Below are 25,090 nucleotides of genomic sequence, written 5' to 3' on the forward strand. Positions count from 1 at the left end.
ACAATGGTCATATATTTTAAAGTGGAAACTAATACATATGTATTGAATTTAAGATTTTATTCAGAGTTACAATTGAGTTACATACTTTGGCAATAGGTGTAGACCAAAAGTTATTTTATTGAATTTCCAATTATAATCACAAGATATACAAAAGAACTGTCAATGGAGATGACTTCATATGCGATGGGACAAGATTAAAACCCGAAGATGTGGATTTGGGTCCAAATCAGTGACGGATCAAAATTCAAAATACAGAAAAAATAAGTACTACTCCTACTACAGTATATCTCTATTGTTATTTAAAAGAAGATTTGTAATGAGTAAAAACAAAAAATATAAAAGAACTAATCTCTAATTATTTAACAAAGTAAGACGAATCTAGGACTGTATGAACACACAATTATATTCAAGTAACAAGTGTGATCGCGCCAAATATTCAGCAACATATTTACAATATTAAAAAAGATTAATAGTGAAGAAATTTTGGATTGCAGTTACCTCAGCAAACATCTACAAGATTTCATCATCAAGCTGGGGATATGCTGAGGAATCATCTTCGATTGGCAGCGAAGGTGGCGTTCCAGGAGGGATACAAGCTGCACCGTTCTCACCGGCACATATACACAGGGCTTCAGCATCTCGTAGGGTTGAATCGAGGTCAATATTACCGCTCAATTCATTGATGAATTTTAGGAGAGTGTCAAAGTCCATCTGCTCCCCGATAATCTTCTTGCGATATCTCTTGAGAATGGCAACGCAGACATATAGGTGTAGGTGCTCGCTCAGATGGTGAGTCCACAGTACTTCCCATATGCGCATTGTCTTATCGTATTCAAACTCCCTGCAAAAAAGCACGTGGGATCTTCATTCGCACATCAAAATAGACGTAGGAGACGAGGGGTGGATTACACTTGCCTCTTGAACTGTATCAGTAGCCAGCGGAAACAAAAGAAATAGTTCAGGCAATCATTCTGCTTGAAATAGTTGTGCAATGGGCTGTCTAACACCTCGACCAGCTGCATCACACGAAATGATATTGATTAAAGAGTAAACAATATCTGCAAAGTAATCGTAAATTAGATAGACTAGGAAATCATGCCAAACCAAGTGCAAAGAGCCAGAAGAATAAGCCAACTATTTACTGTTGGATTATCAGTGTCTCACAACAAGGTAAAATGTTTTTGAGTGACCAAAAAACCTTAATAGAGCTTCCGATAGTTTGCTGCGATTTGAGATTAATTCTCCGTTCGGATAGATTTAAATCTTTCAGACAGTGGTGTTCATATCATTAAGACCAGTTTAAGAAGCAACTATAACTTCAACCGTCACACAAAGGATGCCATTTTTGACCTTAATATAATGTAAAATTCGTCAACTGAGTTTATATCATATAATGAAATTAAGTTCTAGATCACTCTCAACGGAATTTCAAGAGGCAAATTAGATGATCCACAATATGATGTATGTGATATTTCCAAAACTGAATTATAATTCAATACTTAATGAGAAAATGAAATATTCAGCAGAAAACAATTATACTTTTTTAATAGACAAGATTCTTGCACAAATAGAAGTAAACACATTATAAGTAAGCAAGCAAGCAGACAGAGGAAGAGAACCTTTGATAAAGCAAAAAGTTGAGAGTGCATCCCACTTTGATCACGATTGAAATTAGGTCCAAGACGGTCCATAAGGTGAACAAAGCACCAAAAGGACTCAGATTCGTCTCTCATCACATACAAGATTGGCGACAGAAGATCACTCATACCCTGAAGGCAAATAACCAAACATTCCAGAGAAGCAGAATATTTATAAATACGCATATGGTCAAATTATTTCAACAAAAGTTGCATAAGTAATGAGCACAAAAAGGAAACTACCTGACAGTACCCAAGATCAAAGTTGAAAAATGAGTACGTCAACAATATATCTCGCATGAGAAACACATTAGGATTGTCATCCCCATCGTAGAATTCCAGCGACCTGTCAGTCCTCACCTGAAACGAGGGCAAACGTACACTTTCACTAAGAAGACATCATCTAGGATCTTGATAAAACCTATTTTAAATACTATAAATTTGACAGTGGAACCCTACCACATCCTTGTCAATAAGGCCTTTCCTCTCCCGAAATTTTGTAAATCGCTTCGCCTGCTCTGGAGAGATGCTCTAAGCGAAAAAATGACACAACAATTGTGATTTAAGAGCACTAGATCAAGAAATATGTATTCTCCATGAATAAAACAACCATATGTACCATGTTAAGTTGGAAAAGCATGCAAACACCTCCATCGTTACATCAGATTATATGCCTCCTATTTCCATATTAGGATCATATCGCATGGAACATTTTCTATCAAACTAGATCTATATATTAAGTCTTCTATTTAGTATGGTCACAGATATGTCTACCATAAAAGGTTCGCTTCAGAGGCACCACCATAAAAGTGGTATATTGAGATTGTTATTATATATCTCAGTTTGCCAATGTTTCTGGTGGATAATTAGAGCGAAATTTTGGAGTATGCCTTGAAAAACACTTTGAGCAACTGAAGTCTACATAAGTGATCAATCAAGTAACAGTTCAACAACAAGATATTGTTGTACCATGCAAACCCTGATTAAGATCCACTAGCCTCAACTGACCCCATTAGGGGTATCATCCTTGAAATAAAAGTATATAAAAGTATAATTTTTGTGGTTTTATGCCAATAGGCACACAGAAAATGCAATAGACCAATCCTCTTCATTAAAAACTACAAAGAGACAATGTAGAATGTACTAGGAAAAGACATAGACCCAGTCTTCCAGAATCTCATCCATATATCCAAGGGCTTACTTACATTTCTTGTCTTTAAATAGTAGTAGCTTCTTTAACAGTTGAGAACACCTCCAATAGCATTTAGTAGATATTAAGGTGAAAATAAAAAAGGCATCAAGAAATACATACTGACATTCACCAAATGGAGAAATCAATACCAGGGCATTTCAAGGGAACATTTAATACGCCTATTTTGCACTTCCTATATTATAGATTAAGTAGTACGCCTTTGAACCTCAAACTTAAAGTACTTGTTAGAAGATATACAAACGAACCAATTTCAAAGTTAGCAGTAGCATAGCAGAACAACAGCAATGAAGGGGAGAAAAACAAATAAAATCTAATAAAAAATATCAGAACTCAATTGTGATATAGAGGACAAACCTGCCACTGTTTTTTTATTGTTTCATACTCCGACTGCTTTACTGTTATGAGGTACTCTCTCTCAGCAAATGTTGATTCATAGGTGTGGAATCCTAATAAAAATCTCCAAACCTGTAAAGAAAATTATTAGTAAGATTATTGGGAAAAACTGAAGCCGAAAAACAAATTAATTTACAAACTTCAACAAACTGCCAAGCTAAAATCAAGCATCAGAACAATAATTTCTTTCATTATGTAAACCTCTTTTCGCAAATCGTGTTCAATGCCTCCGTAGAAGATTCTCTTTTTCAAAGAATTTGAATCCATCACTCGCCCTTCTGCATCCAAGAAGGTAGCCCACTGCAAGAATTTTGACACAGATGACATATAAAACAGACAGAGCTAAATCACTTAAAGAAACATAGATTACTCAGATGGTAGATCCTGACAACAATAAAGTTCACACCCTTGCTAAAGTGAAAGGTATCAATCGAAAGCACATACAACATACACCGAACCCGAACTCCAAAAGTATATGAATGTTTGAATTAATTTCACAGAAGTAACAGCCCCACAATAAAGAATCTTGTGCTAGCCACCAAATGACATAATTATTCCATTCTTTACTGAAGTCCGCCATGTTTCTACATAAAAGTCAAATGGGGAAATTACTTACAGGTGATAAGGATTAGGGGTTGAATGGAGCATTCCTACAGAAGTAACTTTTTTGTACCATGATCTTCAACGCTCATTGTAATTGTAATGTACTAATGTTCAACATTTCATAAATGCATAACCGACAATAAGATGGCCAACTAAGAGGGATTTGGAGGGGACGGAAGAGACCAAGTTTGACTCTATACAAAAGCAGATCATTTCTGATATCATCAGACAGGCAAACAGGTTTACCTCTTCTTGCCCCAGGGGTGCCTGACGTGGCTTTCCCCACACCAGTGATAATTTGTCCATCTGCCAAAATAAGAAAAATTGTCAACATTAACTTGATTGTACTTTGATAATGAACAAATGTCTGAATGCTTTTTTATTATTTCACTATCAAAAAACATAAACATGCAAACATTTTATGATTCATGTTCGAAGGGCAAGACTATCATTTCTACAATTAGAAAATGTTAAAGGCTGGCCTTATGTCCTCCATATTTTCTCATTCAGCTTAATAACATAATCTCTCTGTCGCAAAAAATAGCATACACTTCTTAACTTCCCTTTTCTGGACACTTTTCCTTTATATGTTACCCTTGAACACATATATAAAAAAAACATGGACCACCATTATCTACATTAGGTCAGTAACTAACATAAAAATAAAAAAGTGGACCATTTCTTCACTCATAAAACTAATACCTAACTTGTCTTGTGCCACATCAATGATTTTTTTTATTATTAGGAAATGAAACATGCTTGTTTATTCCTTTTGTTTCTCTAAAAGATCTTGTGCAAAATGTTACGAATAGATGTTCTAATTAATATTCCTGTATGATGTTGATTTTTGAGCTTAACTAGATATAGCCTCTTAGATGTAGCAGTGTTATCAGTGCACAACCTAAGCTGCACGCCACTGCTTAAGCTGGAGAACACTTAATTTTAGCTGTGGGTGACATTGAATATATAAAAACGGGTTGAGATATTGAAAAAACCATAAGCTCCTTAATTGATCCTCTCAAAAGTGATGACGTTGGTCCTTCTTCCACTACAACTAGCTATCTAGGTGTAACAGGTACAGAGCATGGAGCTCTAAATGTTTAAGAAAAAATATTACCATATTATGCGAACACAAAGTTGCAAGAAGCTTTTGAAATCAAACTTTATGGAGATTAAGACACGTTAAAGTCACATGTTAAACGAAACGTGGGTATCATTCTTGAAGAGAGATTAGAAAAGCTAGAAAATGTCTATAATCATGATAGCCAGTAGAAGCAAAAGTTGAGACTAACCCATATTTAAGTGTCAAGAGATAACATGCAAACAGCAAAGAGGCCACTCAAGACAAGTTTTTAGAAACATAAAGAAGACGTGAAGTGATAGATTATTACCTCTACAGGATCTGCTGCCACAGGAACCTCATCACGAACTTTTGGAGAATCATCTGATGATGTGATACGTTTAGATGCAGGTGACACAGCACCATCCTTCCACCGGTCATTAGAAGGATAGCTATCATACTGGCTGTCCCCGAAGAGTTGGGAAGTTGTTTCACGAGCAAATCGAGTAACAAGTGAAAATTTCTCCAATACTTGGATTGAAATGTCGCGTGCAGGATCATGATGCTTCTGTTTCCTGCCATTCTGAAATATATTTGAGCTTTTATCTAACTCACCCTTATCTGGATCAGATGAGGTGGGGGATTCACACATAGGAGTAAGAGCTCTAGGAAGCTCCAATGAAGACAGAGTCCTCTGTACAAAATAAAAATTTACAGTCATTTAAAGCAGGGCAATTACACATGCAATCAGCTACCATGAGAGAGAGGGGGGGGGGGGGGTTCTTCAACAGGTGCGTCAAAACATTCTAATCTGCAGCAGATTAAATATTAGTTCATACCTGGAGAGGATTTTCAAAATCATTCACAAGGAACACATTGGCGTCATCTGCTGATCTGTATACAAGAAAAACATGTAAGCATAACCGTTCTCACATTAAATGGATGTTACTATCACGTAGTAAGAATGTCAATTTTTCTTAAGAAATGGAGTATATATTTTATCTATGCTTAAACAACTAAATTAAAAACAAGGTCAGATATTTCATCATTTCTGAAACAACTAAAATTAAAAACATGGTCGGATATTTTTCTTAACGCCCCCCTAGGGGTGGTTTGGTGGTGGATGGGGTACCCGTGAATGGAAGTTTGAGTTTTGAATCCCACCAATGCCTTATATGTTCAGCCCATTGCACAGGTATTTCCTAGTGAAATTTAGTCAGCTGTTTTTGGAGCCAATTGTAATACAAGAGCGGGACTTACCATTGCGCACCTTCGAGTAGAGATTTCAGATTTCTCTTAGTCACCCAAAAAAATGGAAGTATACTTGAAAAAGTTGTCTACATGTTTACATTAGTTTTCTTAATGTCTAGTTGTCTATCGAAATAGAGATTAAAGCTGAATATAATATACAGTTTGTTCTAAATTCCAGCATTCCTTTGTGTAATATTCTTAGAGCAGCAAGAACGGCTACCCAGAGGTAGCCCATGTATGGCACATCTAAAATGCAAAACAATAAATTAGATTACTTCTTGACCAAGTTAAAAACATAAAAGACCAGTATGTATTAAATTTGACAGTTAGTTGTTCAATAACAACTAAAGTTGCTTTATTATTTCACTATTTTTCTTGGTAAGGAACATGGTTCTTTCTTGAGATAATAATGAGCAACAAGGAAAAGCAAAAGTATACAATAAAGGCTTAAAATAAGATCCATAACTCAAGAACCTTTTTGAGATTTCATGGATGTTAAAAGAGACAAAAACTCGGCATCCTTAAAAATTAGCCATGATAAAGTTAATGGTTAACAACTTTGAATGTTCTATACGAAACATATAAACAACTCTTCAGTTTGCTACACAAAAGAAGTAACACAAGCAAAAAAGATAGAGCATTAGGCAGGAGGTAAACGGTTAACCATACCTGACAAGAACAACATGCTGCTTGATGGTTGCAAGAAATTCTCGGACCCCTCCATTATAGAAATAAAGTGGAGGAAAAGCCAATCCTGAAAAGCATACAGGGTGTTAATGACAAAGAAGACTTAACCACTGGCCACAAGATGTAAAGATGACATCTTTCATAACTCATAAGTAAACATTTAATGCTAAACATACAGATGTGAATTCCTAAGAGTTATATAGTTCAAGAGTGTAATTGGTGGATAAAAATGTTCAGGAAAAACATGACAGCTGTTTTAAATGTGAATTTCAAAGTTTTAAGATTTTTTTAACCACTTGTGGAAGGTTTTAAGCTGTTTTAGGTTTTTCATTGAATAATACTCCCTCCATCCCTTAAAAATAGACCACATTTGCCATTTTGGGATGTCCCTTAAAAATAGACCAATTCTATTTAAGGAAAGTTTTTTTCTCTCTAATGAGGTGGGTCCCATTCTACACTAACAATACTCCAATCATTTTTTCCTTCTATCTCTCTCTTACTTTACTTACCCGTTGTGCATTAAAACCCGTGTCGTTTCAAATGTTGTCTATTTTTTAGGGATGGAGGGAGTATATTGTTGGCATTATAAAATATGTACTACTACTACATAATTACTGTTCCCTTACTAAGCCAAAAATATACTTGCAACTACAGGGCATATCAAATTCACTTTAAGGTGTTTATTGTTTAGAAATGGGAATCTAAATCCTCTAGGCAGCTATTACTTGAGTTATGTCCTAGTAACATTCAACTCCTTCCATAACCCGAAGCCTGCAAACCTCCATAATACTAGAAATAGAATACAGATACATCTAACAGTAGATTGATTCTCCATATCATACATGCTATGAAGCTGCATCTTCAAATAAAACTAATTACTAAAACACTGTCCTCTTCAGTTGAATCTATAGTTCTATACTTAACTAAAAGGCTTATCTCGTTACCAATCAAAACAGAATATATTATAGAAACATAATGAAATTGAACATATTAGAGATTACTATCTCATAACTATGATTACCTGACGACATAACTACAATAATGTACTGCCAACCCAGTGTTGGAGTGTGTCTACGTATTGATCGAATATCTGAAAACGGCACAGCCCTGATAGTATAAAGATTCTTATCTGCACCCATGCAGTGGAAAAGTAAGCAATATATTTATGTATTGGAAGATAAAAACTATGCATCAGATAGAAGAGTTTCAATATCCAAGGCTCTACCTTTCTCAGATCTCGCATTTGAACTTTGCCCTTTGTAAGGAAGCCACGTCTGCATCAAGAAATGAACCATTCATAGAACACAATGTACATGTACTACTTTATATATAAAAATGTGAAGCCAATTCAATCCGCATACTTTCCAGACTAAGTAGCTTAAATCAGTACATTGACTTTGTGGTCAAGAAAATGAACGGTGTAGAAAACCCTTTTTAAATCACAAATTCTTGTGCCTCCTCATCCTCTGATCATTACATTATCCAATTTCTCAAAAGTGAAAAACAATGTTAACTGATTTAAACTGTAATAAACACATTTATTTTCTGTACATCGTAAAACTTATAACTAAAAGAAATCTGTATTACATAACCCCAAGCTAATTTTATGATGATCAGCAATGGATATTCATAAAATTTATAACTAAAGAAATCTGCATTTCATAACCCCAATCTAATTTCATAACAGAAACATTCATACTTCTCTCTCGCATAGAAACAGTAAAAATCATAACCCCAGTCTAATTGCAAAATGCATACCATTGAAAGAGCATTTCCTTGCTTAATCAACTTCAATCGGCCACTAATTCTCTCGGAAGCGGCCTGAGTAGGATGTATTGCCACATTATCCTTCGTATATACAACCTCCGCACCCTCCGGGTCGTTATGTGAGTTTCGCCCGAGGCTGTCATTCCGAGTTATGCTTGCAGGGCCCTAAACGCAATCAATTCAACCAAATGTGATCGAATTCAATAAATCAATTGTGTTGACACGGTTATTAATGAAATAAATTGATCATCCAATTCAGCTATTCCTTTCTCGGGGAAGTTAACGATGATTAAGAAAAATACGAAAGTCGATTAAGCCAAAATCAATACAACATCGAGATTACCTGTTGAATCGAGGCGGCATAATCGGCATCATCCGCCAAATCATGTGCATCAGGTTCGAGCATGGTTGCAACACTATATTTGCGATTGAGAGCAAGCGAGAGATGAGAGGATCGCGTCTGATTCCTTGGAGACGAAGGAGACGGAAATGGGATTCTTATTTCTATTCTATCAAAAAATAAATGTTGTCAAAATAATGATAATTTTATCAGTAGACGGAAATGGGATTCTTAGAGAGAGAAAGGAGCATCTAAATTGGGCCCCGCATTCAGCTGGGTCGGTTGGATTCAGAAAATAGATTTTATCAGTATTATTAAAAAAATTACTACTCCCATTTAAATCATTAATTTTAATGACATAATTTTCAAATTTTGCAAATTATATTGTAATTTTATTACAATTTGTAATCATCTCACAAGACTGATGTCCGGTGAAAGGATTTGGATCCCCTGCTGTGCTGCTTTCCACAGCATGCTGCTGTTCCTCACAATACAATATTTTATAATAAATAAACTTAATGTTTTAACTTGATGTGAAGAGCAGCACAACAGGAGATTCAAACCTCGATAAAATTGGTAGTCACACAGAATTCGAATTTTTTGATTTGCAATTGCAGATTGCAACTTACCACAATGTTGTACAAATCAGAATAAGACTATTGGTTTAATAACACCTAGCCTCACATAAGTCTAGCATCACATAAGTGTCATCTCAGTAAATAAACGCTATCTAATCTAAGAAAAATTAGTCTACTTGCAAATTGTAATTGGTCTTATGATTTAATTTTAAAATTACTATAAAAATTTCTACGATTTAATTTTAAAATTATAAAATTAACCAAATCAACTAAAATTATGCTTATTTCTTGATTTTGTTGGGACATAGTTATATTCAGCATTAATGGTCTGTGTCTCTTTGCTTTCAAAGGTTTAAATAGTAGGACATTAACAAAATGATGTAACAGATAATAATTGTGTTAATTAATATATACTACTCCACTACTTAAATTCAATTACTTAAGCAAAAAAGAATTTATTTAATTTTAAAAACATAGTACTATAAAATTCCAACAAATTAAAAGTCCAGATTGAAAACAGCCCAAACTATTTAAAGTTATATCTGTAAACATATAACTCGAGTACTGAGTTTGATATGGTATGCTGTCTACATGGGCATATATCTATATAGGCTGTGACAGTAACATAACTTGTTTAAGTTTATTATAACTACTGTCTTACTCTTATGATTGCTTAATAAAGTGTCCACAGTGGTGGATAACAGCACGGAACAGGGTTAGATTGAGCACTACTAATGATTTCTGTCTCTTTGTTTTCTAAGATTTAAGTAGTAGGAGGATGCATAAGGGCAAAATGATCTAACAAAAAATAATTGTGTTAATTAATCTTGGTTTTTAAGGGAGTGAACATGGGATTGTGAATATGAAAAAACATGGTTATGAACCAATGCTCACTTATTTTTACTTGTAATAAAAAAAACATTTTTTAAAATCCCTAAAACGCTAAGCTACAAGAATTTAGTTTATTATACAATGCCTCTACCTCTCAAAAACATTAATAAGGAGTAGCTCTTAAATACTAATGGAGAACTACTAAATTTTGTTGGCTTGTTGGGCCGGACTAACGTTCAGCCCAAATTTCGAACTTTGTGATTGAGTCTGTTGGGCCTAATTAATCTTCGTAAATCAATGTGATTCATCATATTTTTTGTATGTTGAGAGTAGCTAATATTTTTAGTGTATCCTATGTCATGACACATCGACTTTGAGTGCCCAAATATATTGACATAGGGATATTTTTGTTACATTCTTTATTAAAAATATGTTTACTATTGATAAAGTAGAACGGTATCTATTAAAAATGTCTCATATAAATAGATTTTGAATAGTAGCATTGGACTAAACTCGAGACTTTTGGCATTGGACATTAACTATTCTAGCATTAAGCAAACACTGACAAATTGTATATCAATTTCTTTCTTCTTTTGAGGGGACACATGCTTGCATTGATGGGAGCAATCTATGAACAAAACGTGTGCTTGAAATTCCCTTTAGTTTGCAATCAGAATGAGTGCACATAAAAGGAGAAGTATCAACTTTGTCTTCACTTTTGCCAGTGAAAAGAATCAGAACCAAGCTATACAGAATAATTAATTGTACAATATATGTTAAATGAGAAATATGGCAGTAAGAAACTAAATAAGAGAGAGAAAAAAAATGTTAAGTGAAAAATAAAATCAAAAGAAAATTGTCAAAAAGTAATACTCCCTCTGTACTTGATTAAGAGTTACACTTTTTCATTTCGATCCGTCCCCAATTAAGAGTCACATTTTATTTTTACCATAAATAGTAAGTAGGTTCCACATTCCACTAACTCAATTCACTCGCATTTTATTATAAAACCAATATAAAAAAATGGGTCACACATCCCACTAACTTTTTCAACCCACCTTTTTTTACATTTCTTAAAACTCGTGTCCGGTCAAAGTGTGACTCTTAATCAGGGATGAAGGAAGTAACTTAGAAGAAAATAAATAGTAATATAGTAGTATTAAGGTAGGAAGGAATGAGATGGTGTGCTAAGGCGTGTGAGAATCTGGTCACGCGAACTGGTCGCCCAAAATCATGAATGTCACTTTCCATATTCTAAGCTCTTTGCCTCTAATTTTTATATATATTAGTTAAATTAATCCCATATCAATTTTGTTTAAATCATTCATTTTTTTCATCGTTTTAAACAAAGGATTCATATGTTCACACTTAATTTATTACTACAAACATGATCTAGCTAATCAATCATCATCTTACATTCAATGGAGTCATGGAAAGACTTTTTTAGTGAAGAGTCAATGAAGTAAAAAAAGGAATTCAAAAAAGAGTGGGTAGCAACCCAAGATGATTGTCCCCTAATGCATGCCCAACGCAACCCCTCCTTTGGCACCGGTGTCTCCCGCTTGCCTTTGCCAAATCAAACACACACACACACACTCTCAATAAAAAGCTTTGGAAACTTCTTTGCTGACATTCTGCACTCATGTTTCCAATACATGGAACTGTATACTACTTTTTTTTTCTTTCTTTTCTGGCACTTACATGCATGTTTGCTTCTCATTTCTTTTAAAAAATTGTTCAATTAGTGCAAAATTCGAGTGTGACTACAGTTTTGTGCATAATCAAACAGCGAGTATTAATTATATGAATATAGTTTGGTCCCCTAGTCGATATATTAGCAAATAATTAGGCTAAGACAAAAATTCCATTCTCCTAAATAGTTTAACTATTATACAATTGGAATTAAAATGATCTAAGAATGCATGCGAGCCTAATTAGATCCGGAGAAGAAAACACTTATCTCGCGTCTTCGTTCATGGATATGAAATTGGTGTAAAAAATATTCCATCTCAACGAAGAAGCCGATGACAGATGATTTGAGTGATATCGAAAGTTGGATTAGTGATTAAGACCTAGATTTGAACGCGGCCATATTGGTATGTTCCTCTTTTTTGTGCACACATAGGATGGGCAAATTCTATCCTTGGATTGGTTGCTGGCGTGTTTATTATATGTTATTTATCTTGATTTTTATTGTAGTTTTGTTTTGTTTCTTACTTTAGTGCTTTTGGCTTTATTGGAGTGCCGCGTTACGTGTCTGTATTGAGCTTGTAGAGAGTGTTTTTAACTTTTTGTTGTTACTTGGATTTTTTTTGGCAAGAACCAAGTGGTGTGTTGAATTCCTACTCACTATTTATTGTAATCAAAACCTTTTCTTTTTATTAAAAAATTGCAATTAAAATATGTAAGACAAAAGGGGGTTTGTTTATGTGTTTTACTAGAGAATATTTCAGGTAGTGTGCATGCGCAAAAGATGAAATGTAATTATTTTAGAAAGTGAAAGTTGGATATCATTTTCCTCTCCTTCTTCCCATTCTTCCCTTCTTCATGACCTCTCTCTGTCTCAATCAACACACACATATATATACACACTTCCATGATTCCATCTCTCTCTCACTTATTTTCTTTTTATTTATGCCTTTTTAAGCATTGCATATTCGAAAACCCATGAAAAATCCCACTCTTGTCTTTTCTTTTCTTTACTTCTTGTACAAAAAAAGTGAAAAGGGATCACTTGAAATCTCTCTTTTTCATTCTTAATCTTCGTTTGATGCCACAATTTCCGCGTATAGCTACATATAAAAATAGTATCTTCATCACTAGTGAAATTGAGTTGTTATTGTAATGATCCCACCTCCAAGCCCAACCACCAACAAATATAACTTCCTCAACCAACACACCCATCATTTCATGTCTTTTTTCAAGATGTCTTAAGCTATCATGTTGCTGTCTTTTTTCTCTTCATTGTTAGACCATCTCCATCATCTTTTATTCCATATATAATATCTTGCTCTTTTTATATATTGAATAGATATATCCATCAGAATCTCCAAATACTTGTTTCATAGTGTTGAAGAAAGCGATATTGGTGAGGTTCAATCCGAAGACGGATTTACTCAATATGGAACGAGTGAAGTTCGATCTCTGATTGAGCCGCGCCAATATCACTTTCGTGATCAAAAAGTTATGGATGTATTCAATTCTTCTCAAATTTGTTACCTCTCTTTTTTCTTGATGTTGTGCAGGAGCTCTCATGATGCATTTTGATGAAAATCGTCTTCTGCGATATACTACTTCCGTCTCATTATTTGTGGTAAACATTTCTTTTAAGTACGAGTATTTAGGAGAGTTGATATGTCATGTTATATGGGATGGACTAAAATTTTATGTGTCATGAATAATGTGACGAATTAATCGCATGCAAAATGTATGTTCAATTTCATTATTTAATTTAGAGTTCCTTGTACTAAATAAATTTTTGTTTCATTAGATTCTTTTAATATGCCGTTAATAACTTACTTTCTAATTGTCAAAACTCTTGATCTATCCACAAAGTTATAATCTTATAAGATTTTGATGCCTCTCTCCCAAATGGAATAAAATCCCAATGTGTCTCTTTACAAAATTTCTCAAGAAGCATGAATCTATATATGGATCTCAAATTTCTTAATAAACCATCAAACAGTTTCACAAAACTTACACTGGGAGCTCTAAATTCTCTACAACCCAACATAAACACATATAATTATGATTCATGAAAAAACACAGAAAACATAAGGTGTCAATGAAATTACACAACAATGCAGCTCAGATATATGTCATCATCTATCAATTGTCGGGCCATCCCGGCATTTGTTTCACCGAATCAACCTTACTTTGTTCACCCTGCAAAAATCGACGTTTGATTTTATGCAACTCCGGATGTGCTTCTTTCATGTTGATTCTGTCCCCCGGAGATTCGGCACAGCATTTCAAAGCCAATTCAAGTATGGATGTTACACATTGCACAATGTTGTGAACATGTCCTTCCTCAAAGTTCATCACTAACTTAACATCTATCACTTCATCAGGAGTCTCTCCAAGTGACACTTCTACCCATCTCTTTAAGCTCAAATCTCCTCCAAACATATCATCACTTGGCCTTTTTCTAGTAAAAGTCTCCATCAACGTCACACCGTAGCTATACACATCACACCTTGTCGAAACCAGTCCTTCTAAACCGTACTCTGAAACAACAAAAATCATTACACATCAAGCAAATATATGTACTTTGAATCCAATATATAGTCATTATACACTCACCTGGAGCAATGTAACCTATTGTTGCTAGGGTGTTGGTTAACACCGTGCTATCTCCATTTCCTAGCAACTTTGCTATCCCAAAATCGCTTACATGGCCAACCATGTCTTCATCTAATAATACATTACTAGGCTTCAAATCGCTGTGAACAATAGGTGTCGAATAATCATAGTGAAGATACTCCAAAGCAGACGCAACATCAATCATTATATCGAGTCTCTCGATCATATTTAAGCAATAGTCATCAGAATATAACCATTTTTCAAGGCTCCCGTTGGGCATATATTCAAGTACTAATGCCTTAAACTGTTCACTAGAACAACAACTTATGACGCTGGTCAGACACCTGTGTCGAATGCTACGAAGTATCTCACATTCGACTTCAAACATCCTTGAAATACCTTCTACTTGAAGATTAAACACCTTAGCAGCCACAACCTTCCCATTGTTAAGAATTCCTTTGTAAACAGAGCAAGAACTCCCCGTTCCAAGCAGATTTCTCTCATTGAATTGTTCGGTTGCTTGCACAAGTTCATGATAAGATATTCTTTCCGGCACAAAGGATATAACCTCATCGACTTCTCTACCTGTACTATCCTTCCTTTTGCATACGACGAAGATCAAAGCTAGAGAAGCAATTGAAATGAAAGCCACAACTCCAAGAGCAACGAATAAAGCGCGTTTCACCTTGTTCCACCTTGATCTGTGATTAGAAACTGCTAGGCAAGCCGAGACATGGAACTTTGGAATCCCACACAATGCCTCATTTCCTACAAAAGAATCCATAGTGAAGTTTTTGAAAGGACCACCACTAGGAATTTCTCCACTCAAAGTATTGAAAGAGACATTGAAGTAGTTGAGGTACTGAAGTGCTTCCAATGACTTCGGAATCGAACCAGATAGGTTGTTGTGGGACAAGTCAAGACTCATCAAACTTAGCATGCTTCCCATGGAAACTGGAATAGAACCTTCCAGTCTATTATTTGCCAAAGACAAATTCCCCAAACTCTGCAATTTTCCAATAGTGCTAGGAATAGACCCCGACAACCTATTCATCGATAGATCGATATAGATTGCGGCTTCTAAGTTACTTATCTCTTGAGGTAAAAAACCAATCAATGAATTTGAGGATAAGTCAAGATTCAGCAAATCTTTTAGGCTAAATAAGCTTAAAGGTATGCTTGAATTCAACATGTTAGAGCTTAGATAAATATGCCTTAAAGAAGATAGATTTCCCAAACACTCAGGAATTGGACCTGAGAATTGATTTCCGCTAAGGTATATATGATTAAGGTTGTAAGAATCACATATAGCCTCTGGAATGGGGCCTTGCAACATGTTAACACCAAGATATAGCCCTTGAAGGTTATGCAAGTATTTGAAAGAGAGTGGATTAATATTACCAGATAACTGATTGTCCTGTAAATCCAAGGTGGTCAAGCTTCTTAAATAGCCTATTTGAACAGGAATGGTGCCATTTAATTTGCAGCGGCCGACAGAGAAAACTTGGAGTGAGGAAGATAGATTTCCGACAGAAGGTGGGATGGCGCCATATAGGGGATTAATGCCAACAACCAAGTGAGTTAAAGACCTGCAATTTGACAAGGATTCAATGAAGCCTAAGGAGGGTGTGTTTGTAAGATTGTTGCTGTACAGATCAAGGCGTTCGAGATGTCTGAGATTGCCGAGATCAGTAGGTATATTACCACTCAGTTTGTTTTCAGCAATTGTGAGAATCCTGAGATGAGAGCAGTTAGAGATAGAGCTTGGTATTGATCCAGTGATGGAGTTTCTGCCAAGATAAATTCGTTCAAGATTGGGAGAGGCGCGGCATAAGTAAGCTGGAAGAAGTCCAAACAGATAATTGACTGCGAGTGAAAGATTTTGCAGAGCTGAAATGTTGAAGAGCTCATGTGGAAGCCGACCACTGAAGCTGTTCACACCTAACCGCAGTCGCTGCAGTTGGTAAAGTAGGCCTAATTCAGTTGGAATAAGCCCTGCAAAAAAGATTTGAAGAAAAGATCCTCAAACATAATTATAACTATCTTATCTTGTCATATCATACTACCTGTCATCTGGTTATCTGAGAGGTCGAACCAGGTCACCGTTGTAAGATTCCCGACATCCCTTGAAAGAGTCCCCGTGAATTTGTTGCTCCATATCCTTATGCCTTGCAAAGAAGACATATTCAAGAACATATTTAAAGGAAATGAGCCCTCAATCTGGTTGCGTTCGGTAGCAAAAACAACCAGTTTCTGAAGATTGCCAATCTGATGTGGTAGTGTACCTGTCAAACATTTACTATAACTGAGTGAAGGTATAACCATATATGCACTGCGCGAATTTCAAGTCCATACCGTTTAAATTGTTACCACCAAGAGATAAGCTCTCAAGAGATGTTAAGTAGCCTATTTGTGCAGGTATGTGCCCACTAAAAGAGTTCAAGGTGAGTGTTAATATCCGGAGCTGTGAACATTGGGATAGATTTGTTGGAATCGCGCCACTGAGCTGATTCGCAGGAAGATAAATCCGAGAAAGAAACGGGAGACTACTGCACATGTCTGTTGGAAGACTTCCACTCAGCTCATTGAAGGCCAAACTTATAGAGACCAGATTGGACATGTTGAATATCTCTGATGGTAAAGCACCGGAGAGATAATTCACGTCGATCCCCAGTGTTCGTAAACTTTGAAGCTTCCCCAACTCTTTTGGAATCTCTCCAGTCAGAGAGTTGGAAGTTAAGTCGAGAAACTGAAGGGTTGTGAGGTTTGACAGGGATTTCGGGATGGGGCCTACGAGGCTGTTGTTGCGTAGATCCAAGGATTGTAACTTTGGTAGATCGCCGAGGAGAGGAGGGATTTCTCCGGTGAAGTTGTTAAGCCGGAGGTCGAGGGAGACGAGGAAGGATAGCTGGCCAAGCTGTGGGGGGATGGTGCCGGAGAGGCTCATGTCGGAGAGATTCAACCCGGATACTCTGCGGTGGGGAGAGCTGCAAGTGATGCCGATCCAGCTGCATACGGAGCTCGAGTTGGTCCAGTTTGTTGCAAGCATACGAGAAGGGTCGGAGGTGATGTGTTGCTTCAGTGAGAGAAGCGCAGTTTGATCTGTGGTGAGGTTCGTTTTGGCTAAACAGGGAAGTTGAAAGGTTACGGTGAGGAATGCATATGCAAGAATCACCTTGTATATCTTTTTCTCCATGGCCACAAACTGGAAGGTGTTATGCTGTGGTGATGCATAGGCAAGAATAATGCTTGAAGTTGCAACAACACTCATATATATCGTATATAGAGTAGTAGATCTTATGATGCTGTGGTGATGCTTCTGTGCATGTGTATGTTTTTGTCAATGAAGAGTTGGATAAGTCTGAGTATTTTCAATTGAAAACCAATCAAATATGAAGAAAATTCAAATGAGAAACAGGAGCAAAAGAAAATTCTGTCAAGGCAAGTGGGCCTATATATAGAAAAAGTCCCCCGTCTTTGAAAAAAATTGTGTCATTTGCTATTATGTTCGTGATTTAAATTCTCATTTATCTTTGAATTTTGAGCAAGTGTAAGTGTGTAACACATCATTCAATTAAATAATTACAATCATATTAGAAACACAAGCATGAAATTAAATAAGCCGGTGCTAAAATTTTAACGATAAGTGTAGATGGTGTGGCGCGATGCCCTTATAGTGTTACAACGAGCTTTTTGTAGTGGTACTATTGGATCGCAGTAACGTGGCTAGATTTTTTAGTTGTGAACTCGAAGTAAATATTATAGTACTTTTTTTGTTATAGATGCACATAAATTATGATATTATGAGAAACTGCAAAACGAAATATTAAAATACTCTATTAAATATAAATATAATAGAGTAGTATTTCCTCTGTCTCGGCTAAAATGAAACATTTTGTAGTCGATACGTGATTTTAAGAGTTATTGATTAATGTGGTTAATAGGAGTGATAAAGAGTGGTTGGAGCTCAATTCTACTTCAAAGATGCGATTTGCAGTATGGTTGACGATACCCGAGTTGGGATTTCCACCTATTTTTGCAAGACATTAAATATTCGACCTACTTCTAGGTAAGTCTCACGTTCAAATCAAATCAATACTAATCGATAATAATTATGGGCTTATGGCCTACCGAAAAGACAAAAAGCCTTCGATTGGTGTTCACTATTCAGCAAGTAATGCTTAGTTCCTCAATTTCATCAAACGAAAACATTTTGCGTATAAAGTTTTAGCCACGTGTATTTCATGCTGACGTGGCAGAAGACGTGGCCGTCTCGGTCAAATTCAAAGGGACCGTAACTGCTTCTCTTCACAGTTCACAAATTGATTTTATAACTATAAACTGCAATTTTTATGATTTGATTGAGTAGCTCCATCTCTTTGATCTTAGAACCCTAGAATTGTAAAACTTCGTGCTCTGTATTGGATCGGATACACGGTAGAGAGAAGGATTTCTTCTTGGTTGGGGGCGCAACATGTCAGCTGTTGTACGCGGAAAGCGATCAAACTTCTTCGAGGAATCGCCGCCAGTTTCCAAGAGAATCCGCTATTTTCTTCGTATCCACGCCGAGCTTTCTCCGCCGCTCGGGTTTGCTGCTTCTCCAATTCGTCCGCGCAGCTCGATCATCTTGTCGCTCTTTTTCCCGATATGGATAGACAGGTATTGGTTTTTTCCTTTTTTTTTAAAAAAAAATTCTGCAATGCTGAAATGCTTCTTATATCATGTTAAATTCGGGGGCATTTTGATGCTGCGGCGATGAGTTTTGGCTTTTGAGCTCATACTAGTCGAGTTCTTGCAATTCGTATTGATGATTTTTGGTGTTGATAGCTAGAATTGTAGTTTCCTGCCAATTTTACGGATATTTTACTGAAATTTTGGTGGCAATTTCTAGCCAGCACTATCAATTTTGACTATCCGGAAAATGAATGAAAATATATCGACGAAATTCCTGGATATGTTTTTTCCTTTCCTTCTATGTGAACCTGAAATTGTAGTTTGCTTCAAAATTTCGGTATAATATCTGATCAAAGATCAAAGATCAGTTAGTCCGACATACTGATCAAAGATCACAAGAACTTTAGTAAAATATACGTAAAGTTGAAAATGTCAATAACATGTGAATAATGTATATCTTTTGATATTGTTTCAAACTTGTGTAGACAGCATTGATAGAGCATTTTTGGTCATATGTTACATTTGTGTATTAAATATTTTTTATGTTTTCTTAAAGAGATTAAGATGTTTAATAGTAAGAAGTAGAAAACTAACTCCAAATTATGCAGCTATGGCCTTTACGACAGTGTCTTAATACCTCGAACAACTTCACTATACTTCAAATGTTGAAAATTGTCCCTTGCTTGCGAAAAGAACTTCGTCAATCATCATACATGCATTTTTACTTATTCAACCTGTAGGAGTCTAAAAAATTCAATCGAATCCACAAGCAGTTGCTTCCAGAAACATGTGATATAGAATATTGATAAGTCTTTAGTCCTAGAAAAAGGGGCATCAACTCATTTTCTGATCAAGGATTTACAAAGTGATATATATGGATCTCATGAGCAAGTTAGCCTCCAATTCATAGGGACAAAACTCAAGAGAGAAATATTGTTAGAAAAACAGAGAGGTGTGTTATTGTAGACTTAGTTTTTTATTTATAAGAGGATACCAAGGGTTATTTTTGGTCACCATATGAGCAGCAGTTGATAGCTACATATGTGTTTGGAAGTTATGATGGCAAATTAATTTTTTTTTTCAAGCACTTTTGAGGGACTGCTGCTTAGAGTAAATGCTGAAGAAATTTCTGAATCTGCATCATAAATCGTTTTGGTAGTTGATTGAGCCATTCTTATAAATGAGAAGTTAAGTCGCATGTTTCATTTTAAGTGTTGCTATAACTGAAGGAATTTCTGTTTGAGGTCTCTATATTCTGTAAAATTATTATGAAAAAATGAATATGATGTCAGTAAGATGACCATAGCTTTCCATAGAAGTATCAATTCTGAAAAAGTTACACACAAGTCAATTCTGTAAGAATTTTCTGTAAAGTGTTTAATTAACTTTGATTACTAAGTTAGTAAGTTTCCATAGAAGAGTTACTTTGCTGTATAAATTGACCATATCTTTTATAACAATGTGCTTTTTCCTTTTTTTGCATGTACATTAAAGTGGCATTCTATTTTATTTTTATTGTTCTTGGGCCTACTTATGACATCAGCATCTGTAATTTTTTCAACATGTTCTTAGTTTATTTTTATCAATTATGTCAAAACTCTGAAGTGTGAAGCATTCGTAACATGCATCACTACTGTTCACTTGTGTCTTCTGTTTGAACTCTGATTATTCCTATAGTTAAATGATTTGACCAGCTTAATTGAAAAGTGCATTTCTTGCTGATAATATAAATTGCAAGATGGTATATTTTGATATTATTACCACGTGTGAGCTACATAAGTAACATTTTTGGGGGAGCAAAAGTGCTCTCAAGGGCTCAATACTTCAACCCCATGCCTCTATCTTCAATTGGTAACTTCTAGAAGGAAAATGAAACATGCACACTGTTGGGCATTCTTCTCAAAAGTACTTTTTGATTATTCTTTAGGGTGATAGTTTGTTAAGCTTAGGTTAATTATAAAGATGAAACATTATCATATGGTCTGTCACTTAACTAGAAAAGTTCTGTACCCAAACATGTAATGTTCCAGAACATATTGTTTCTGATTTTTTTTAAAACTATTTTGTTTATGAGTTAGTTGAATAATGTTATTGTTCTAACTTCTAAGGATACGGGTTAATGTAAAAACCCAAATTTTTTGGAAGTTTACATTTCATGATTTATAGTACTCTTTTCTGGTATTAATTGATTTTGTCATTCCAAGCTCGACGCCAATGATCTCATGAGCTGCTATTATTATTTTTATTATTATAATTATCAAATCTGGAACCATAAGTGCGATGATGACTTGTCATGATCTGCATTTTCAGTGGCCTATTTTATGCCTTAAAAATGCATGAATTCTGTATTTGGCATCAATCAAGCTTCAAGCATTTACTTGATTAGATGTACCGATGTTCACGTATGAAAATCCGAATCTGGTGCAGATTAGTTCTACTTTTCTGTAAACTGAAATGTCCATTCTCGTTTTCTGCTCATGCATTTATCATGTATCATGAAGATAAACTTCGTGTACGCACACACTCTTTCTCTTCCTCTGAGGTCCGGGGCTAATATATTGATAATAAATTCTTTGATTTGTAGTTTCTTGGGAAAGCATTTAAAGAATCTGGTGATGAAATGGATTCAGCAATTAAAAGACTAAATGAGCTTAAGTTGAGTGTTGCAGAAGTTGTATCTGATATTGTCCACGAAGCTAATATTCAATTTTCTGCTCAAGGCGTCTTTCTTTGGTTTTTCTTTGTAAATCTATTTTTCTCTTCTTCAATTGATGTATGTTACAAATTCATTCTTGGGTTTGTTCAATGAGCATGAAATACTGGTAAATATAAAGCCTGAAACATATATGGTCTACCCATTTTTCCAATGCCTCGTGCTCTCTCAGTAGTATGTGACATAATGAGCAATAAATACAAAACTAGAAGTGTGATTGTTGATGTGTTAATTAGAAAAACTTCCATAAGTGCAATTCTCCTGTGGACTACTCACCCCTGGAGTCTTAGTTATATTAATAGCTATATTCTGTCCATTAAATGTGTAGATCCGAACTGTAAATGCTGAGAACAACTTAAACATATAATCTCATAAGGAAATAGAGGAAATGTGTGTTATACATGCCTGATTTTGATTTTGGGCTCTTGGATGCAAAACGTTACAAGCAAAATGTGCATGAGTGGATGACAATATTAAGTATCCCTATTTCTAGCAACTTTGGTTCTATGACTTTAACTTTGGTTCTATGACTTTACCTCCTTAAAAATCAAAGAGGAACCATTACATTTCCCAAGCCTGTTACATTTTTTACTTTATATATGCTAAATCTTGATCGCATAGTGAAGAAATGTTGTCAGTATTCGTTGGTCAAGGATACATGTGAAACAAGGTATACAATACTGCAGTAGAATGAGATTTTTCCTTGCTACACTAGCATATATTGTTGCAATCCTAATCCTCCTGTACTTTGCCCAAAAATATAGTACTATCAGTTTACTTTTGAATAGAGTAGCTTCTTCGATATGATTGAGGACCTTGTGTGCAGTTCTTGTTAAAGCTATGATTTTGATTGCTGTTGGGTTTTGGTTAACATGTTAAATCGCTTTTTCATGATACAGGTGTAGTTGCAAATAGCCAGAGTGCTGCTGCAAGAGGGGAATCATCTCGTGGAAGCAGTTTGCCTGTCAACGGTGCAGAGTGGGTGGAGCTCTTGGTGGGACAAGTGATGAATGCGTCACATATAGAGCAGGCTAGGGAACGTGTGGCGCAAGCCCTCGAGTCACTACAGAAGTCCATTTGTGAGAATGTAATTATAGGTGTTCAGAGCCTTCAGAAGGTACCTCGATTTTTCAATGCCAATCCCCTCTGAATTTGATGATCAGTGTCGTCTGGTTACTAGCAACACCCCCATAATATTTACTCCCTCCGTCCACCAATAAGTGTCCCATTTTGCCATTTTCGTCTGTCAACCAACACAAGTCCCATTCACCTTTTGTTACCATTTTTGGTAATGAACCCCATATTCCAGTAACGTTATCCCATTCACATTTCATTATAAAACTAATATATATATATATAAGTAGAACCCACCTTCCACTAACCTTTTCTCACTCACTTTCTATTACATTTCTTAAAACCCGTGCCCGGTCAAATGTGGCATTATAATGGTGGACGGAAGGAGTACATAAAAAGCCATATGCTTGTCATTTGTAGGAGAACCTACTGCAAAAGCAGCAGCAGCTGGAAAAGCTCCTTGATGAGAAAACTATTTTGAAGCAGGCAGTTTCTGTTCAGCACGAGCGACAGGAGGAGTTTGAGGAAATGGGCCAGGAGATGCTGAGGCTGAAGCAACTGGTAGTTCAATACCAGGAGCAAGTTAGAACTCTTGAGGTCAGATTCACAACCTAACACTGCGTACGTTTTCGTTTGGAATCTGTAGATTACTAAACTTACGCGTGATCTTGCGTTTTTTTTAATCTGATCAGGCTAACAACTATGTTTTGACGATGCACCTGAGGCAGGCTGAGCAAAATAACTCAATCCCTGGGCGTTTTAAACCAGATGTGTTTTAGCTAATAAAACGGTTAGACTCATCTGGCTCGATCATAGGGTTCGAATGTATTTATTGAACTTCGCTAAAGGGTTAGAATCACCTTGGATAAGTATGTGTGATATGCGTATGAATTTTAACTCAATGTGTGATCTGAAATTCTTTCGCAGTTGGAAATCTTAGTAGTTCTGTGTTCATTTGTGCATAAATGCCAGATCCATGTACAATATGATCAATGAAGTGACATTTTACACACACACACACTCGATATATCATACATATAAATAAAAACTGTTACCATCTTTCACGACCTTTAGAATTTTCAACAAACATATCACGTACCATCTTTAATCATTTATAATGTCTAGTCAATATTCACATCAAATTTTACTATAACAATAATCATTTTGAAATAGTACTACTAACTTTAATCATAATAACGGCCACTTCTAAATTTAGGATATACTATGACTTGATTCATAGAATTAGTATCATTTTTACTCTTTTTTGTGTGGTACAAAACGCTGAAGTCAAAAGAATATCGAACTAACAGTATATAAGTACTAATACAAAAACAGTTTAGAATATAATCAACAATAAAAAATAATAAAACAAATATTTTATTTAAAACCAATATATGTAATTTCTCATCTCTGATTTTTCATCCATAAGAAAGTAATAATCTCACTGTATTTCTAAATCAAATAAAAAGTTCCAATGTTAATCTCAAAATAATTACTGATCTGTCTACTCAGACATAAAATGCGTGCCACATATATTCGACGCCATCTATCCAAACATAGTAATGTGGAATACTGATTGTCTAAATCAATTTATTATATCAATACTGAATATTGAAACAACAGATGAACTAACTCGCTGATTATCGACAACGAAACTCGCAGGGTGGAAGATGCTTTTATTCATGTACTCCATCACAGTTGAAGATGCTACATTTATTCATGAATCATAACAATAGACAATTTTAACAAAAATAATTTAATAATCATAAATTTTTTGTCCAATTAAATTTGGAAGATATATATAAGTAAGAGTGTCCGCCACCAACTTAACAGACAAAGAAACCGTAGTCCGCTTAAAACGGGGGATCTTTCAACTTTGTGGGTCCCACCCTCACATGCCAACCCCGTCCATTTCCATTCGCTCTTTTCTTCTTATTTTTTTATTTTTGTTTTTTCATTCCTAGAAT

General features: G+C 35.4%; 3 protein-coding genes across 5 annotated transcripts; 1 reads left to right on the forward strand and 2 right to left on the reverse strand.

The window, feature by feature from the left end:
• Positions 1 to 317: 317 nt before the first annotated feature.
• On the reverse strand, positions 318 to 9,132 carry LOC125196138 (TBC1 domain family member 15-like). The gene is made up of 15 exons (XM_048094523.1): positions 8,955 to 9,132; positions 8,603 to 8,776; positions 8,070 to 8,118; positions 7,866 to 7,973; positions 6,827 to 6,911; positions 5,746 to 5,800; positions 5,238 to 5,600; positions 4,093 to 4,152; positions 3,445 to 3,543; positions 3,205 to 3,315; positions 2,097 to 2,168; positions 1,881 to 1,997; positions 1,620 to 1,769; positions 916 to 1,016; positions 318 to 841 (listed from the first exon to the last, which is right to left on the reverse strand). Exons 1-15 carry the CDS (start codon positions 9,015 to 9,017, stop codon positions 511 to 513), a joined length of 1,938 nt encoding a protein of 645 aa, XP_047950480.1. The 5' UTR covers positions 9,018 to 9,132; the 3' UTR covers positions 318 to 510.
• A 4,873-nt stretch (positions 9,133 to 14,005) lies between these two features.
• LOC125193442 (LRR receptor-like serine/threonine-protein kinase EFR) lies at positions 14,006 to 18,016 on the reverse strand. Its single transcript, XM_048091230.1, has 4 exons — positions 17,018 to 18,016; positions 16,729 to 16,947; positions 14,663 to 16,657; positions 14,006 to 14,586 (listed from the first exon to the last, which is right to left on the reverse strand). The coding sequence occupies exons 1-4, from the start codon at positions 17,931 to 17,933 to the stop codon at positions 14,189 to 14,191; spliced, it is 3,528 nt and encodes a 1,175-aa protein (XP_047947187.1). The 5' UTR covers positions 17,934 to 18,016; the 3' UTR covers positions 14,006 to 14,188.
• Positions 18,017 to 18,989: 973 nt separating this feature from the next.
• On the forward strand, positions 18,990 to 24,077 carry LOC125196385. Of its 3 annotated transcripts, XM_048094878.1 has the most exons (5): positions 18,996 to 19,321; positions 21,921 to 21,992; positions 22,949 to 23,166; positions 23,544 to 23,720; positions 23,816 to 24,077. In XM_048094878.1, exons 3-5 carry the CDS (start codon positions 23,056 to 23,058, stop codon positions 23,900 to 23,902), a joined length of 375 nt encoding a protein of 124 aa, XP_047950835.1. In that variant the 5' UTR covers positions 18,996 to 19,321; positions 21,921 to 21,992; positions 22,949 to 23,055; the 3' UTR covers positions 23,903 to 24,077. The 3 variants fall into 3 exon arrangements, with proteins under 3 accessions (XP_047950836.1, XP_047950835.1, XP_047950834.1); XM_048094879.1 differs by lacking the exon at positions 21,921 to 21,992 and having other exon boundaries at positions 18,990 to 19,321; positions 23,610 to 23,720; XM_048094877.1 differs by lacking the exon at positions 21,921 to 21,992 and having other exon boundaries at positions 18,997 to 19,321.
• The last annotated feature ends 1,013 nt before the right edge of the window (positions 24,078 to 25,090 follow it).

Source organism: Salvia hispanica, chromosome 6 (genome assembly GCF_023119035.1).
Source record: "Salvia hispanica cultivar TCC Black 2014 chromosome 6, UniMelb_Shisp_WGS_1.0, whole genome shotgun sequence".
NCBI classification, from domain to species: Eukaryota; Viridiplantae; Streptophyta; class Magnoliopsida; order Lamiales; family Lamiaceae; genus Salvia; species Salvia hispanica.